Source organism: Monodon monoceros, unplaced genomic scaffold (assembly GCF_005190385.1).
Source record: "Monodon monoceros isolate NGI ecotype Baffin Bay Population unplaced genomic scaffold, NGI_Narwhal_1 Super_Scaffold_22, whole genome shotgun sequence".
Taxonomy (NCBI): domain Eukaryota; kingdom Metazoa; phylum Chordata; class Mammalia; order Artiodactyla; family Monodontidae; genus Monodon; species Monodon monoceros.
In genome coordinates, this window is record NW_021703779.1 from 99231409 (window position 1) to 99247641 (window position 16233).

Sequence of the window (16233 nt, forward strand, 5' to 3'; positions counted from 1 at the left end):
GCGGCTGGGCCCATGAGCCATGGCCGCTGAGCCTGCGCGTCCGGAGCCTGTGCTCCGCAACGGGAGAGGCCACAGCAGTGAGAGGCCCGCGTACCGCAAAAAAAAAAAAAAAAAATTTTTTTTTAATTGTTGCATTTCCAAATGGAGCTTAGGAAAAATCAAGTGAAATGGGCTGTGATGTGTGTATAAAACATGTTTTCCCACCTGTGGGACGCGCTTGTAGAGTTGCTTTTCCCGCACTGGGCATGTGGCATGGTGATTCATCTGGACTGTCCTGCCTGATAGATCCCTCTTGGGACAGATGGCCCGGATGTCTGTGACATTTTGAGGTGCAGTTTGACTGTTTATGTAATGCAGAAAACTTTCCCAGAAGACAGTCCATACGATCCAGTAAATACCGAGTGCCTACTGTGTGCACGGCACAGAGCCTTTCATCCTGTAGTTAACAATTTCAAGTTTCATCAGGCATCTTCACGGTGGGGGTGGGGGTGGGGGTAGGGGGAGCTTTATGCTTTGGAAAGTGAGGCAGGGCCTAGTTCATGCCCCCCAACTGTTTGATTAGATGCCAAGCCAGCTGCTGTTTTTACTGATGGTTTTCGCTCTATTTCAGGATTCCTCATCTTTATGTTCTCAGAAGGGCGGTGTGATAAAACAAGGCTGGTTGCATAAAGCCAATGTAAATAGCACCATCACGGTTACCATGAAGGTAAGAAGTAGTTATTATATTATTTCATCATTTTAAGGATATTGCCGTGACTAGCCTGTCTGGAAACAGTATTTCTTTTTCAAACTTCCTTACAAGGAGCCCTAGCAAAAAAAAAAAAAAAAATCTTTAGTGAGAGGATTCTCACAAATGTATGGAATTTAAGAACTCTGACCCTCAGGATGAGTTTAGAAGTACACCTTTTTAAAGAAATGTAATTATTACCTTCTGAATCAGGATGTTTAAAAAGGAGGCTGTCAGTTGAATGAAGAAAATAGCTTTGAAACAAAAAAGGCATCAAAGCTTCCTGTGTGAAAATGAATGTAAATGAGTAGACAAATAGGGTACTCTCTTTCTTTAGCAGATATTAATTAGGTGCTTATTATACGCTGTTCACTGTGGGGAACATATGGCTCGCTAAGATGGGATCCCTGGCCTCCAAAAGCCTCCAGACTAGATAAGAAACATACCAAATTAACTACTATACCAAGCGGTACCTTAGTGCTGTCAGAACTAGAGACTTCTGTTGTCTGGCCAGAATAGCGAGTTTGTGTACGGGGTTTGTGCGTGGCCTTGAGTGCCTCGGACATGAGGTTGGCTTTTGTTCGGGAGGCTGTGGAGAGCCATTAAAATCCGAAGGTAAAACTAACAAGCTACTTGAAGATTCTGAGCAGAAAACCGAATTATTCTCTGATACCAAATATAACTGTCCTTCCAGATATTCAATAGAACATCATGTGGTTTGCCAAGGATGATTCACACTTCCATTAAGTATTAAAGGTCATTCTATCTTTCGCACAGCCTGCAAGCAGAAACCATGGTTGTCTACCAAAGGGAGACTCAAATTTTATCTTAATTTAATATTTTGCCTGCTGCTTTCCATTTAGTGGTCATGTCCTGTTCTCACTTTCATTTTCAAGCCCTGAAAATAATGAATCCAAGTGGTAGGATGCTTCCTATGTGTCTGTTGCACCTAAGCCTGGGCCTTGGCACGTGGTGAGGATAAGAAAATCCACTTACTGATGACTTAATATGTGCCAGGCACCATGCTGAATGTTTCATATTCTGTATCTCTTTTAATCCTCATGGCAGCCCTAAGACACAGGTATTATTATTATTCTTGGTTGACAAATGTGGAAAGTGAGGCACAAAGAAATTCAGTGATTAACCCAAGGTCGTATAGCTTCGAGTTTTCAGAGGTGGGATTTGAACCGGGGGAGGAAGGCTGATGCCTGAGCCTCTGATCTTAATCAGCACACTGTTGATGCTTCCTAGCTGAGTGAGTGAGACTCAGGCGTTTATCGTATTACCTATCAGAGTTATCGGGTTCCGAAGTGCATGTGTGAAGGTGAAAATTCTGGGCAGTTTGTTAGAAAATGCTTCTGTGGTTTTTGACTGCACTCCCTTCCCCTAACCTTCTCAAAATATTAAAATGCTTTACCCGTACTTAAGTTTTAGTTCAACATTAAGTAAATATAATGTACGGAAATCTGGATTTCTAAAACAAGACATTAGGAAGTTAATATCTTTACAAAACAATTCACAGGATTCCTTTCAATAGTGAGTTATTCTAATGACTTTAAATTATAATTTGCTTTACATATAACTTTTTTAGGAGTTCATATATTGTAAATCAAAATACAGTTGTCTAAAAAGTGCATGCTTTAAATTTTCTTTCATAATTTGTGAACTACAGATTGGTTAATATAGTAGGCAGAATAAAGACCCCCATGCAAAGGTGTCCATTCCTAATCCCTGGAATCTGTAAATGTTCCCTTACATGGCAAAGGGGAGTTAAAATCACTAATCAGCTGGTAGGGAGGTTAGCCTGGATTATCCAATGTAATCATCATGGTCCTTTTTTTTTTTTTTTTTCCTGCGGTACGCGGGTCTCTCACTGTTGCGGCCTCTCCCGCTGCGGAGCACAGGCTCCGGACGCGCAGGCTCAGCGGCCATGGCTCACGGGCCCAGCCGCTCCGCGGCATGTGGGATCTTCCCGGACCGGGGCACGAACCCGTGTCCCCTGCGTCGGCAGGCGGACTCTTAACCACTGCGCCACCAGGGAAGCCCATCATGGTCCTTTTAAACTGGAAGACGGAAGCAGAAGAGGAGAGTTGGGGAAGGAGATGTGAGGGCGGAAGCAGGGTCAGAGAGAGATGCTGTGTTACTGGCTTTGAAGCTGGAGAAAGGGCCAAGAAATGGAAGCTGGAAAAGGCAAGGAAGTGGATTCTCCCCTAGAGCCTCCGGGAAGGAGCACAGCTCTGCTCTAACCTTGATTTTAGCCCAGTGAGATCCATGTCAGACTTCTAACCTCCGGAACTGTAAGCTAATACATTTATGTTGTTTTCAGCCTCTAAGTTTGTGGTAATTTGTTACAACAGAAATAGAAAAGCAATTCAATCAGTTAGTCAAAGATTGATTGTTTAGCTTTTGTATTGTCTACCCCTGAGATTGCAAACTCCACTGCTTACAAAGGCCAGGCAGGAACCATAAATTCATGAAGCAGGGCTGGGGTGGGGTGGGGGTGGGGGTGGGGGGTGTCCGAGGCAACCTGGTGACCACGTGGCCCGGCTGAAGGGGACAGCTGCTGCTTGTTTCCAGCTAATTGTTGCTCTGCTGCTGCTGAGCTAGGCTCTTTGCTTTTCCTCTTTTCTATCCCCAGCTGTTCATATTTTGGCCGCTTCTTTCTTCTTCTTCTTTTTTTTAAGTGACATATAATTCACATAACATAAAAACACTTATTTCTTTTGAAACCTCTACCAAACAGTAGGCAGAGGAAGGAGAAGAAGGGTAAGCCAATTTGGTCGTCTGTGCTACACAGTTCTTTAAAAAAAAATGTGTGAGGAATAATTAGAAATATAAAGGCCGTTAATGAGCTTTGGGAATTGTCTCTGGTTATGGATCTCATTTATCCCAGCTATTCTTTATTATGGATTGTGGCTCTCCATTTTGGATTTCTGGGAGCTGGAAATACACCCCGTGTTCTTCTGGTTTCACCTCCAGAAGGTCCAGCCAGATTCAGTTAAAGGCGTCAGGGATTTTGCCAAGATATTTTTTTTCCTATAAGAACTATGTTTGAACTCTTACTTAGTTTAGCATCGTTGAAATTCGCGGAAACTTGCAGTGTTTACTGTGCCCTCTCTCCCTATGTAAACAGAGGGCGTGTGAGTATGGAGCAGGGCAGGGGGAGGATTGGGCATGGGTGGCAGTTTCGTCGTTGTCAGGCTGGAGGTTGGAGCGAGGGCCAAAGCAGAAATCCAGGCCCATGAACTGAGGTGCACTGGAGGCCTCAGGCTTGTATCCCTGGGTGCCCGGTGCAGGATGGGGGATCGTACACATTCTTCCTGCTTCAGGCCTGGATTGGCTCAGGCATAGACAGAAGAACTGCAGTAAAGGGCTGCAAAGTTCAGGAGACATTCTGAAAGGAAAAATTCTGCATATCTGTTTCTGCCATGTTCATCTTTGAAGTGAAGCGTATTAATGCCTCTCCTAAGCAAATGGGAAGATGATTCACGTATGCTGTTGGCTGAGTCACTTTCCTGATCGTGGTGGCAGTTTTACCTTTGGTGTATCCAGAGTCCCCTGCCTGCAAGGAACTCCAGCCCACACTGATGACAAGCTTTGCTGGCTTCAGCGATGAGCGCCACAGGGCTAGAGCTCGCAGAGTTGAGAGCAAAGAACCGTTTCTATTAGGAAATTCAAGTGTTGACAGCCCCTGCAAATACACAGCAGACTAACCGGGAAGCTACAGCAGAAGGATCTGGGTATTAATCGTGACTCATTGGCAAGTAACAGCCTACGGGAGCCATGCGTCTTCCCTCCTATTTTATCCGCACTTCTTGGATGTGCTGTGGTTTGACACCGGCCTGCAGATCCTTCTGGGGATGACAGGATTAGAGCAGGGCAGCTCTGTGTCTTTTAGAGTGAGGTGTAAGCTTACAGATCTTTATTCACTTAAAAATTTCTGGATATTAAAAACTATGTAGAATCAGTCCTTTGGAAAGTTTGAAGTCATGCATGACCACTTTACACTGTTTTTTATCAACAAGTCCGAGTCCTTTTCCTGGCCCTTTTGACTCTCAGAAATAAGGCAATCTAATAGGCAGGAAGGAAGAGAGAGAATCATGAGAGATTAGAAAGAAAAAAAATGGAGGAAAGAGGGTTAGAAAAGACTCCACAACGTCCAGTAGATAAAAGGAAATCAGAAGACTCCTACTTTATAAGTTCTTTTGAGAAAGCAACCACATGACCTGTGATGCGATGTGAATAATGTAGCCAAAGTAATTTGTATATGGGCCGCTCTAGAAAGTTCAGCCTCCCTAACTAGCTGCCAGACAGTTTTGCAGGAACATTCAAGTCGATGGTGACGGGCTCTAGGGAAGAGGGGCCGGTGAAGAAACTAAGCTGAGTTCTTCGTATTGGAAGATTGGAAGACCCCGTATTTATGGAATAAACCTTTGTATTTTCCCCAGTATACACCTTTCCACCAGCTAGGTCAGTTTAGATATAGTCTGCACCATTTTCTGCAGTTGTCATTATTTTCCCAGAAGTGCTTGCTGAGCTTCCCCATTATTGGCTGAGAACTAGCCGTGAGGAACCCAGGCTACAGGAGAGCTGCTAATGATGTGTGTCACTCTCCAAGTCACAGTTCTCAGTGCCCGAGCATGTCCTTTCACGGAGGCGGCTGTTGGCCACACGCAGCTCTCGCAGAAGCTCTGTTGGTTGTCTGGGCACAGTGACCACCTTGCTCAGCTCATAATTGCTTTGTCCTCGGTGTTCATGTTAAAACAAGACAGGCCTTGTCCTAGGTGATTAATTTCCCCAATTTGTACCTTCTAGATAATGAGAACACGCCCCACTGCCACTCTTCAGCTCCTGGGAAAGTTTTGGAGAGAAGTTTTAGATAGCATAGAGAATAAACGATCTCTCAGGCAGAAACTCCAGTCCTAACAGAGACCTCCATGCTCTCTTTCCTGAGTAGCCGCTAGAGACCTCTGCTTTTCTCAGCTTCTCTCCATATCCGTGAAGGAATTTAGTGTGGACTAGATAGCTCTGATATTGGACATGACCTTCCCATGCATGGTATTTAGAACTGTTTTTCCTAAGGGGTATAATGATGTATGGAATAAGGAAGAATCTGATCTTGACGGTGGTTTTTCATTTAAAAAAAATCTGCTATAGATTCTTGGCCAACCCATTGGGACACCCACCTTTATGCATCTTCTTGGCTCAGTTTGGTCACATTTCTCAAGCTCCCTCCTCCCCGTTCGTAGCAATTAAACATTGAAGTGTCTGGGTATGTTATCAGGGTTGCGAGTTCAACTGCTTGATGTATAACTCACTTCTGGTGCCCTCCTTCCCTCCCTCCCTCCCTCCCTCCCTCCCTCCCTCCCTCCCTTCCTTCCTTCCTTCCCTCCTTCCTTTCTTTCTTTCCTTCTTTTCTCTTTCTTTCTCTCTCTTTCTTTCTTTTTTCTTCTTTGCACAAAACAGAGCCATTTGTTATATATCCAGAGTCTAAAAGTTCTCACTTATTCTTTGACTGTTATGGGAGGGTTTTTGGCCTTCTGCAGTGGGAGAACAACAAATCAAAAGAGGATTTTACCTAAGAAAACACAGCTGATATTAAAATAATTGCTGGGAGGCCAAGGTCACTATGTTTACTGGAACAAAGAGAAGAGGAAATCTTTTATTTTTGATATATTAACACACTGTATGCTCAAGTCTGCTAGTCCGTCTCTCACAGCTAACAAACGGATTACACTCATTTTACCGGGTAAGGGATTTCTCACTAATTTTTTGTTTTTTTTTTGTTTTTGCGCTACGCGGGCCTCCCACCACTGCGGCCTCTCCCGCTGCGGAGCACAGGCTCCGGACGCGCAGGCTCAGCGGCCATGGCTCACGGGCCCAGCCGCTCCGCGGCATGTGGGATCTTCCCGGACCGGGGCACGAACCCGTGTCCCCTGCATCGGCAGGCGGACTCTCAACCACTGCGCCACCAGGGAAGCCCTAATTTGTTTTTTTTGTTTACTTTTCCCTCATTCGTTGGTGACTGTTTAAAACCATTTATTAGGGGCTTCTTATGTGTCAGACAATATTAGGAATCAATGAGTTCATCATCACCAAGTATATCTTGAATACCTTATTAGTACAAGGTGTTGGCACTGTGGAGGGCAGAGAGAAAGAGAGGTGTAACAACGTAGAGTTTAAACCTGTTTGGGGAGATGAGACACACAATAATAATGTATTGTTTCAAGGTGGTACAGAGACCCAGTGCTATATGAGTCCAGATCACTGTGATCTGGGGCCAGAGAAGGCTTCTTGAAGGAGGTGGGGCCTCCAAGGAAGGGAATCAGAAAGGAGGCGAGTGTGGCAGGCAGTGTGTACAGGACAAGTGTGTTAGGTGAAGTTGGGTAGTCTTGGGAGATGGAGTCGATTTGGTCCTTTGGTATTGCCCCGTGCCTCAGTTTCTCCTCTGTAACATGGAGATGATAACAGTAATTACCACACGAGGCCATTATGAGGATTCACTGATGTAATATGAGAAAAGCACTTAGCCAGAAACTGTAACGTAGTAGGCACTCTACACATGTCACAGATTGTTATTATTTTATATTATTAGTAGGACTGTGAGAGCACCTTGAATACCAGATCAGGCACGGGAGCCTTCCCACGTGGGTAACTGAGGGTCATTGGAAATTTGAGCAGGGCCATGACATGCTCTAGGAAAGATAATTTGTCTCTAATGAGAAGGGTGGATTGTAGACCCCTCCTTTTAGACTTTGCTTCAAGCTAAATAGTTAAAACATCTCCAGTGCTTAGATATGATAGAATTATCAAAGAAAAGCTATTTGAGTTTTAACCAGTCTCCCAGACAGTAGACCTATATAATATATTAAAACTTGGTAGGACTGTAATATGATACAGTGGAGAGTGATGAGTGATATATCAGGTTGTCAACCTACTGGTAGGGGTATTCGGCAGGATGACGTTGCTGACATTCTGGTATAATTAACTGCAGTTCAATTTTCTGATAAGTCGTGGGGTTTTCTTCCCCATTGTTTCTTTCATCTTCGCTTCGAACAGCTCTGAGACCCAGTGTGTCTCCGGCTTTCTCCTTTTCCTCGCTGCCTCTTTTTTCCTGTTCCATCTGAGGCATGAGTCAAGTAAGTTTCCCCCGCCCCATTTCTACATTGCTCCTGGCCCACCTACCTTGCCAAAGCCTTCAGACCATCCTTTCTCAGGGCTCCTGGTTCATAGAATTTAGCAGTAAATAATTACCCTCTAGGGGACACACGTAGGTGAACACCTTTGAGATTTGTTATATAAAATGATAAAAGGCTGTCCTCATTTTGAGGATGCTAGGTGTTCGAACTTTCTGGCCTTCCATCTTTGATTCAACCGAGTGACAAAAGGCCTTTGTTCCTGCTCCAGAAAGGGTCATATGGTAAGCGTTCAAAAGGTTGTCATCCAGACAGCTCAGGGCCTTCAGGAGACTTGGCAGGACCTGTTCCCAGAGAATTATCTCCTTTGGCTAACTCTCTATTTTATTCTTCTGGGTGGTCTGAGTGGGCCACTCATCAGGAACCATGCCTCTCACTGAGTACGGTGGGGAATTTTCAGCTGTGTTCACCATCTAGGAAAAATAATAAAGGTGCGGAGGAGGAAAAAGAATATGGGCGTTACAGAGAAACACCCTTCTATTCGATGAAACCGCTGGAGAATCTGTACTGGAGAATGAATTATTCATTCATTCCTCGTTCATTTGCAAAATGTTATTGCTTTCCAGGCGCTGTTACAGGTACTGGGGCTACAGCAGTGGATGAGACTTGGACCTTAATGGTTTAAAAGAGGCAGACAGCAAATAAATAAATAGATAGATGAATAAGATATATTTGAATAGTGATCATTCTATGAAAAAGCTAAAGTAAGGTGCCGCCGTGAGGGCAGGTAGTCATAGAAGGCCTCTCGGAGGAGGTAAAAGAAGTGAAGACCTGAAAGAAGCTGTGGATATGTGGGGCAAGAGGCTTCCAGGCCAAGGGGACATGAAGTGCAAAGGCCTGAAGAAGGTTTTTTGTTTGAGGAACAGCAGGTAAGCCAGTACAGCTGGAGCAGCATAATTAGAAATAAAATCCAAGAGATAATCCAAGGCCAGAGCCAGCACGTCATCCCAGGCTATGGGGGAAGGATTTGGGGTCTTATTCTAACCTTGATGGGAAGCCGTTGGAAGGTTTGGGCAAGATTCTCTTTGTCATTGTCCTATGATTCTGATTCCAGTTTTGCCATCGACTTGTCTGTGTGAACTTGAGTGAGGTCTTGGTCTCTCAGTTTGCTGTTAGGTAAAATGTGGGTAATAATGCTTATCGTCAAGTGACATTAAAAGAATTAGCTCTTGGTTACAAAGGACTTGAGGCCTTCAGATGAAAGGTATGATATAGGGTAATTACCACTGTTCTATATAGTCATTATTTTAACAGCTGTCTTCTTTTCGAAATGGAAAAAAACAACGTAGACCGGTACCCTGAATAGCAACATTAAAAAAAGCCCTGTTTCTGACTTCCCTTTTTGGTTCCATATGAGATTTAGGATACCCCTTTCTTCTTTGAATAGTACCTTAAAAGCTTCCCGGAAGTGGAAACCCAACATATATCATAGAATATTAGAATGAGAAGACGTCTTCGAGATCTTACAGATCTGTCATTGGGGCAGAGTCTGCTGTCTCTAGAAATGATTTTTTTAAAAATGTCCTTACTGTGAAAACTGAGTGCTTTAAGCCTGGAGGAAATCGCTTGGGGAGTGTGGCCCCCAGCTGGGAAGGCTGCTGTGTTATTTGTTCATTTTCAATAAAATTATTTGTAGATCATGAAAAAAAAAGAGGACCTTACAGATCATTTGATCTGATCCCATCATTTTACAAGTGAGGAAAGAGAGAAGCCGAGTCTTGAGGACAGTTTCGCTGCTGGGGAGCAGGAATGCTGGGTGAGAATCAAGATCGTATGACTTTCAGGCATCTGCTCTCTCCCCAGATTCACGAGCTGCCTTACCTCAGTGTCACATTTAGACATAATTGCAGTGTTACAGGAAGTGATTTACTGTAATTTCAGATCCCTTTCCATCTCTATTGTGATGATCGTGCTTTGCTAATATTGGCAATGGCGGCTGCCACAAAACATCTTTGCTTGGTGAGGGAGCTGTACATAAAAAAATGTCGCAGGCTATAATTTGACTCTGTGCCACAGATGTTTTGCTCTGTGTTTTCCCTTCCTCTGTTGCTGGCTAAGGACTGTGCCAGTGGAGTCTACAGACTGTACCACTGAATCTATGAACTTTGAGTTTTAGATTTGATCATGGTTCAGATTCTAATCTGGTTGTAATTTTTTTTATGTTAACTTTTGCCTGGAAAATGTATTTTAATTTTTGTCATACGTAAGTATTGTGATAACTTCTAAAAAGTGGTGTTTTGTTCATTTGAAATCAGCTCATTATGTCATTTTAGGTCTTCTGGTTCCATCAATTTAATAACAGCTGTGAACCACTGTCATGAAAATAAGCAAACATAAATATATATATATATACACATATATATATGATCACCGTTATGATTAACATTTTCCTTATATATGAATCTAGATTTCTTCATTATAGTTGCAGTAAACTTAAATGTGGGTAAAATGAGATCACACACACACACACACACACACACACACTTTCTGTGCCTTTGTATACTGATGCAGTAATATTTACCTGATAGGCGTTGAAAAACAAAGTGGTATTTTCTACTTGGACTTCTTTCTGTTGATGCCATATAGCCCACAGGGCCCCTCCCTGAAATAGAAGCAGTAAGCATTTACCAGTCTAACCTGTTAGGGTGTTCCTCACACTGGTATATTTTTGTCATTCATTCTAAGATCAGTGATATTTGAACAAGTCAAAAATAACTACAAGCGTATGATTTCTTTTTACTGGTTTTCCTTAAAAGAAATGCCCCTTAACCTATTTCTATATTTTGCTTACTCTCATGCCATGGAGAAATGAATTGTTGATATCTGAGATACTTTGCCAGGAGTTAAGTAGTTTTCAAGAATAATCTTGCCAAATAATACTCTTCCCATAATTAAAGTTCTTAAAATAGTCAGAGATCATACTGGATTATCAGATGGGTGATTGAAAATGGCTAGCTTAGGTCTTAAAGCTGACTTCTGTGAGTAAGACAAGATGCATAGGAATGCATTTCTTCAATATGATCACCAAGAGGCTATTTCCTAGTCTGTCTTCCCATTCCCGCCCTGAAATGATTTTAGATCTCTTAACCAGGGGAATTTTACTATAACAAATGCTGAACACAGCTTGCAGTCTGTGGCTTACTGAAAGAAGCATAGATTCATCAGAGAGCTCTGAATCCTAACCCTAACCCTTTTTCCACTTCCTTCATCAGGTCCAAGAGTCTTTTAAGGGAGAGTAGAGGGGCAGAATAAATGAATCAGGCTGTCTTTTCCTCCTTTTCCCCATTGCTGTGGGCTTCGCTGTGAGTTGTAGCAACAGGCTACTCCTTAACTGTTGTGAATCCCTAATTTCAAGCGCGTGGCCCAATCACATTGGGCCTTTGGACTCAAATCTCAGCATACAGGGTGCTGAACAGCAACTGGTGGCATCTCACTGCTCTCAGTATTTCCCTGTGGGTGTGTTATAAGCTGGACTCTCGGCAGTGGGGACACTGGGGCAGCATAGGTGAGTGCAGTAAGATGTGCAGGTGATAAGTAACTATGTGATAGAGAGGGGGTGTGTGTGTGTGTGTGTGTGTGTGTGTGTATACACACACCCTTAGATTTGTGGTGAGGTGAACGAAATTATAAGAATCCAGTCATGGTTTGCAATTAAACAGGAGAAGGATGCTGTAGCGAAATGGATAGTGATTCAGATACAAAACTGCTTTATGAACTTTAAAGTGTTAAAACTTCTCCAGATACTTGACTGAGAGTAAACCACTTGACTTCAAGCTCTCCATCTTAAAACAAAATCAAGATAATGGTAATTCCTAATGACTTCCCCAAGTTGTCTGAAGATTGTCCAGATATAATGCGTGTGGCAAGCCCTTGAAGGTTTTTTGTTCAAATGCAATGTATACATAACAAATGTGTCACTGCTGTTTTTTCCCCCATAGGTGTTCAAGAGACGGTATTTTTACTTAACTCAGCTTCCTGATGGTTCGTATATTCTCAATTCCTATAAAGATGAGAAAAATTCAAAAGAATCTAAAGGTTGCATCTACTTGGACGCCTGCATTGATGTTGTTCAGGTAGGGTTATTGATCAACTTTTAAGAACCTCAGTATTTTTCTGCCTTGGTTAATGACATCTGCATCCACCAAAACATTCATACTAGCAATTCAGAATCCTCTTCAGAGTTCCCACTCTCCCTCTGTGCCACTATTCAAGTGTTTACCCAGTCCTTTGGAGTCTGCTCCAGGGTGCCTCTTGAATCTCTTACCTTCTTTCCATTCTCACTGTCTTCCTCTGGTTCCCCCTTTTATCTTGTCTTGCCTAGAGTCTCACCTTCCTGCCTTCTGATGTGTCATCCGGCTTCCTAAGACGTAGATGGGGGTCCCTCACTGGGATAGGTAGGGTGGGTGGGAGGGAGACGCAAGAGGGAAGAGATATGGGAACATATGTATATGTATAACTGATTCACTTTGTTATAAAGCAGAAACTAACACACCGTTGTAAAGCAATTATACTCCAGTAAAGATGTTAAAAAAACAAAAACATAAAACCTTTTGGCTCTTGATTTATTGTCTTGCAGAGTGAGCTCGAAATCTCTTACGGGGCATTGCAGGCCCCCAGTGATTTGACCTTACTAACCCCATCCCCCGGCATCCCCATACACATTCTGTGCTCTAGTCACGCCAGGCTAAGCAGTCCACTGAGTTTCACGCCTATGTGCCTTTCTTACATTTGCTTCTCTGCTTGGCATATACTTCCCCTTCTGTTCCTGTTTGAATCTTATCTGTTAAGACTTGGCTCAAATGGGACTTGTGGCATGAAACATTTTTTGTGTTCTTCTTCACCCTCATGGAATTAATTAAGCTCCACCTCCCCTGTGCTACCACTGTACTTAGCTCTGTGCGTTCCTTTTTGGCTTACAGGGACCATGTCATATTCACGTCTGGGTCCCTTATAGTGATTAGCAGAGTTGTACATACAGTAGGGGCTTAGCAAATGTTTGCTGATTTGAGTTACTTGAGGAGGCAGGGACATTAGGGTTAGCGTGGATGGGGTGGGAAGCCGAGGGCAGAGAGATGATTAAATAGGAAGTTGATTGACCGTGTGATAGGAGCCATTACTACAGAGCCGGGGTGGCCTGGTGGACAAGAAGGAGCACTGCATTGAGTGGAAGGCAGGAGATGTTGCTTCAACACCCTCAGCCTACCTGAATCTTAGTTTTCAGAGCTGTAAAGTGGGATTAATAATATCTACTCGCTTTATCAAATGAGATTGTCATGAGGAGCAAGTGAAGACACACTTTAAAATATAAAAATATAAAAGATATAAAGATCTATGTGAATAGAAGTTGCCTTCTTTTATATATATATAAATGTGACAGCTTTCTTATCTACTGAAAGAAGGCGCATACAATTCCCAGATTTTCTCAATTAGCTCTAGTCCGGACTGACCTCCTTTTCTGGTGCTCCTCTATTTACGATTCCCTCCTCCCGAATATTTTCAAATATATAAATCTTTATGACTTGCTACAGCAGTTTCATTTCATTCTTTACTATGCTTTGAAGATGAGGAGGAGCTTTCCTTGGTTCCTTCTTGAATGATGACCATGCGCTGGAAAATTATCGATTCATGAGCCTTTCTTGAAATTGATGCTGAGGTATTTGGGAGCGGGGGAGAGTGTGTCATTTCTTTTGTCATGACAGAGAAGGTGGTAATATAAAAGAGGTGTCATCGTGTTTGAGGAAAGGAAGAGGCTTTTATTTTCCTTGTATGCTAGCATTCAGCCTGGGCCATTTCCATCATTTTTATGGAGAGCCGCAATCTAATATGAACCAACTGCAGTCTTCTTTTATGCTCCTGTGATGCATTTCATATTCTGCATGGCAGAGTGAATCAGATAGTGATATTGCATTTTATGGTGTGATACAAAGCAAGTACCAGGTTTATTTCAGGTCACATTTAAGCTTGTTTTTAAGGGCTGATTTTGAAAATCTGTGAATATGCCAGGAAAACTTAAAGCAGGGTGGAAATAGTAAAACATTTGCTTATTTTTATGGTGGTAGTTTGATTATCCAAATGTGGAGGATGTCAGAAGGCCTTAAATGATACTACTCACTCAACGTGTAGTATTTTATGCCAACTTCGTGCATATACTGCTGTGCCCAGTACTGAGGGGGATAAATAAGATGTTTGAAATGGTCATTCGTCGTCTTGGAATTTCTGTTCCTTGTTGAAAGAAGCAGTTCTTTCATGGAAGTATTGACGTACATATGTGCTGAGCTGAGGTAAAAGTAAATAAACTAATGAAGTCTAATATTAAAAGGGCAACTAAACTAACTGAACGCATCTTCTTTTTCCCCCCCTCCAGTGCCCCAAAATGCGCCGTCATGCTTTCGAACTCAAGATGTTAGATAAGTATAGCCATTATCTGGCTGCTGAAACTGAGCAGGAAATGGAGGAATGGTTGATAACTTTGAAAAAGATTATTCAGATCAATACCGACAGTTTAGTGCAAGAGAAAAAGGAGACGGTAGAGACAGCACAAGGTCAGAATTTTTAAATGATTCATTATTGAGGTAAAGCCCTTGTCTTTAATCCATGGGAATGTCCTTTGTGTAGAGTGAATATAGAACTCTTAATCTTGAAGGTTGACCTACTTCTTCATTAAAAGTGACTATGGAGGTTGATAGGGTTTTCTTTTCTTTCTTTCTTTCTTTTTTTTTTTTAAGAGTTGATATGCTACATGGGCTCTGACATATGAAATATAACCAGACTGAAACAGATAGGGAATTCATGGCAGATTTTCAAAAGCCCATTAGAGTTTTTCCTGTGCTTTCATAATCAAAATTCTTTGCAATAAATCTAGTAGGACAGGTTGGGGTGGGAGAGAGAGATAGTTAGGATATTCCGCTTAGGTGATTAGTAATGGTCTGCATGGTTTAGAACATCTGCTTTTAATGAATTCGTAGATGATGAAACTAGCAGCCAAGGAAAAGCCGAGAACATCATGGCCAGTTTGGAACGGAGCATGCATCCGGAACTGATGAAGGTACATCTTTCTGATGGCAACTTGCCTTCGACTGAGACAATGCAGGATTAGCTGTTAAAGTTTGAATGCTGGATTCCATGTGGCAATGTCATTTCTAAGTTAAAAACCACAACAAATGAGTGAAACAGGTAGAGATGGTAAAAGAAAAGTTACACTCCTAAAGCTGGACCTGTAAGTGCCAACTAACAGTTTGGAAAATGTTATTTGTTTTCCTAGATACCAAGAAGTACTTCAAGACTTTAGTGACTTTATTGATTTTATCTGCTACTTCTTATTCAGTTCAGTTACTGTATGCCATTCATACACTAACTATGCTTCATTCAAGGGGCTCTTGATGAAGATTGAACGTGATACTCAATCTAATGATTTGTATATGTTAATTTTGTATGAAAATCATAGTCTTTCTATATGTGGCTGCCTATGTATATGTATATGAATAATTTCATCAGATAAAGATTTTGGTTAACAGACAGCGTTTGTGTTAGTTACTCTGCTCTTTGGTGTTTGAAGTGAGCCAGTTTTGAAAGTGTAGAGGTGATTATCATACCTATCTTAGTAGGTTACATATATTACTCTGTGGACTCTCTACTATAATAGATTAGGAGGTTATGACCCATTTCTTCATTTAAATCCTTGCCAAACCTATTTATATTTTTACTTTATTCCTCTTCCTGAACTATTAAGTTACACAGGTTTAGATGTTACTATTTTCTATTTGAAATTTAGCGCTCCCTTAAGCTTCAAAGCTGTTCTCCAAAATTTAGGAACACACTCATGATCCCCTGTAGATTTTAATGTATCCCCTCTGAGTCTTTGTCATTCCAGACCGTAGAGCCCATTATGTTTTTCCTAAAGTGATGGAATCAGAATTGTGTATAATATTCCATGGCTAGCACCATGGATATATAAGAGATAATGTTTTCTCTCGTTTATTCTCTTTTACATCCAAAGTCTCTTGTATTTCTTTTTTGTACTATGGGTTGAACAGTATTCTTGGTATTATAAAGGGCATATAGAAAGTATAAGAAGCTGATCTATAGCTTATTTATGGATCATGGTGACTGTGACTCTCTGCCCAGCAAGCATTCTTTATCCACCTTAAGTGATTGGAAATGGAGAATAGTATATATATATATATATATATATATATATATATATATATATATTTTTTTTTTTTTTTTTTTTTTTTTTTTTTTTTTTTTTGCGGTACGCAGGCCTCTCACTGTTGTGGCCTCTCCCGTTGCGGAGCACAGGCTCCGGACGCG

General features: G+C 42.0%; 1 protein-coding gene across 7 annotated transcripts in view; it reads left to right on the forward strand.

Moving 5' to 3' along the window:
- The window catches only part of DOCK11 (dedicator of cytokinesis 11), a 217683-nt gene that overhangs the window by 43553 nt on the left and 157897 nt on the right, over nt 1-16233 (forward strand). For all 7 annotated transcript variants that reach the window (XR_003796312.1, XM_029240008.1, XM_029240010.1 and 4 more), the window contains 4 exons: nt 611-706; nt 11862-11996; nt 14288-14465; nt 14889-14968. Coding sequence is in view for 6 of the 7 variants with exons in the window: in XM_029240008.1 (XP_029095841.1) it covers nt 611-706; nt 11862-11996; nt 14288-14465; nt 14889-14968 (489 nt within the window). In the remaining variant the exon portion in view is untranslated. The remainder of the gene's footprint in view (nt 1-610; nt 707-11861; nt 11997-14287; nt 14466-14888; nt 14969-16233) is intronic.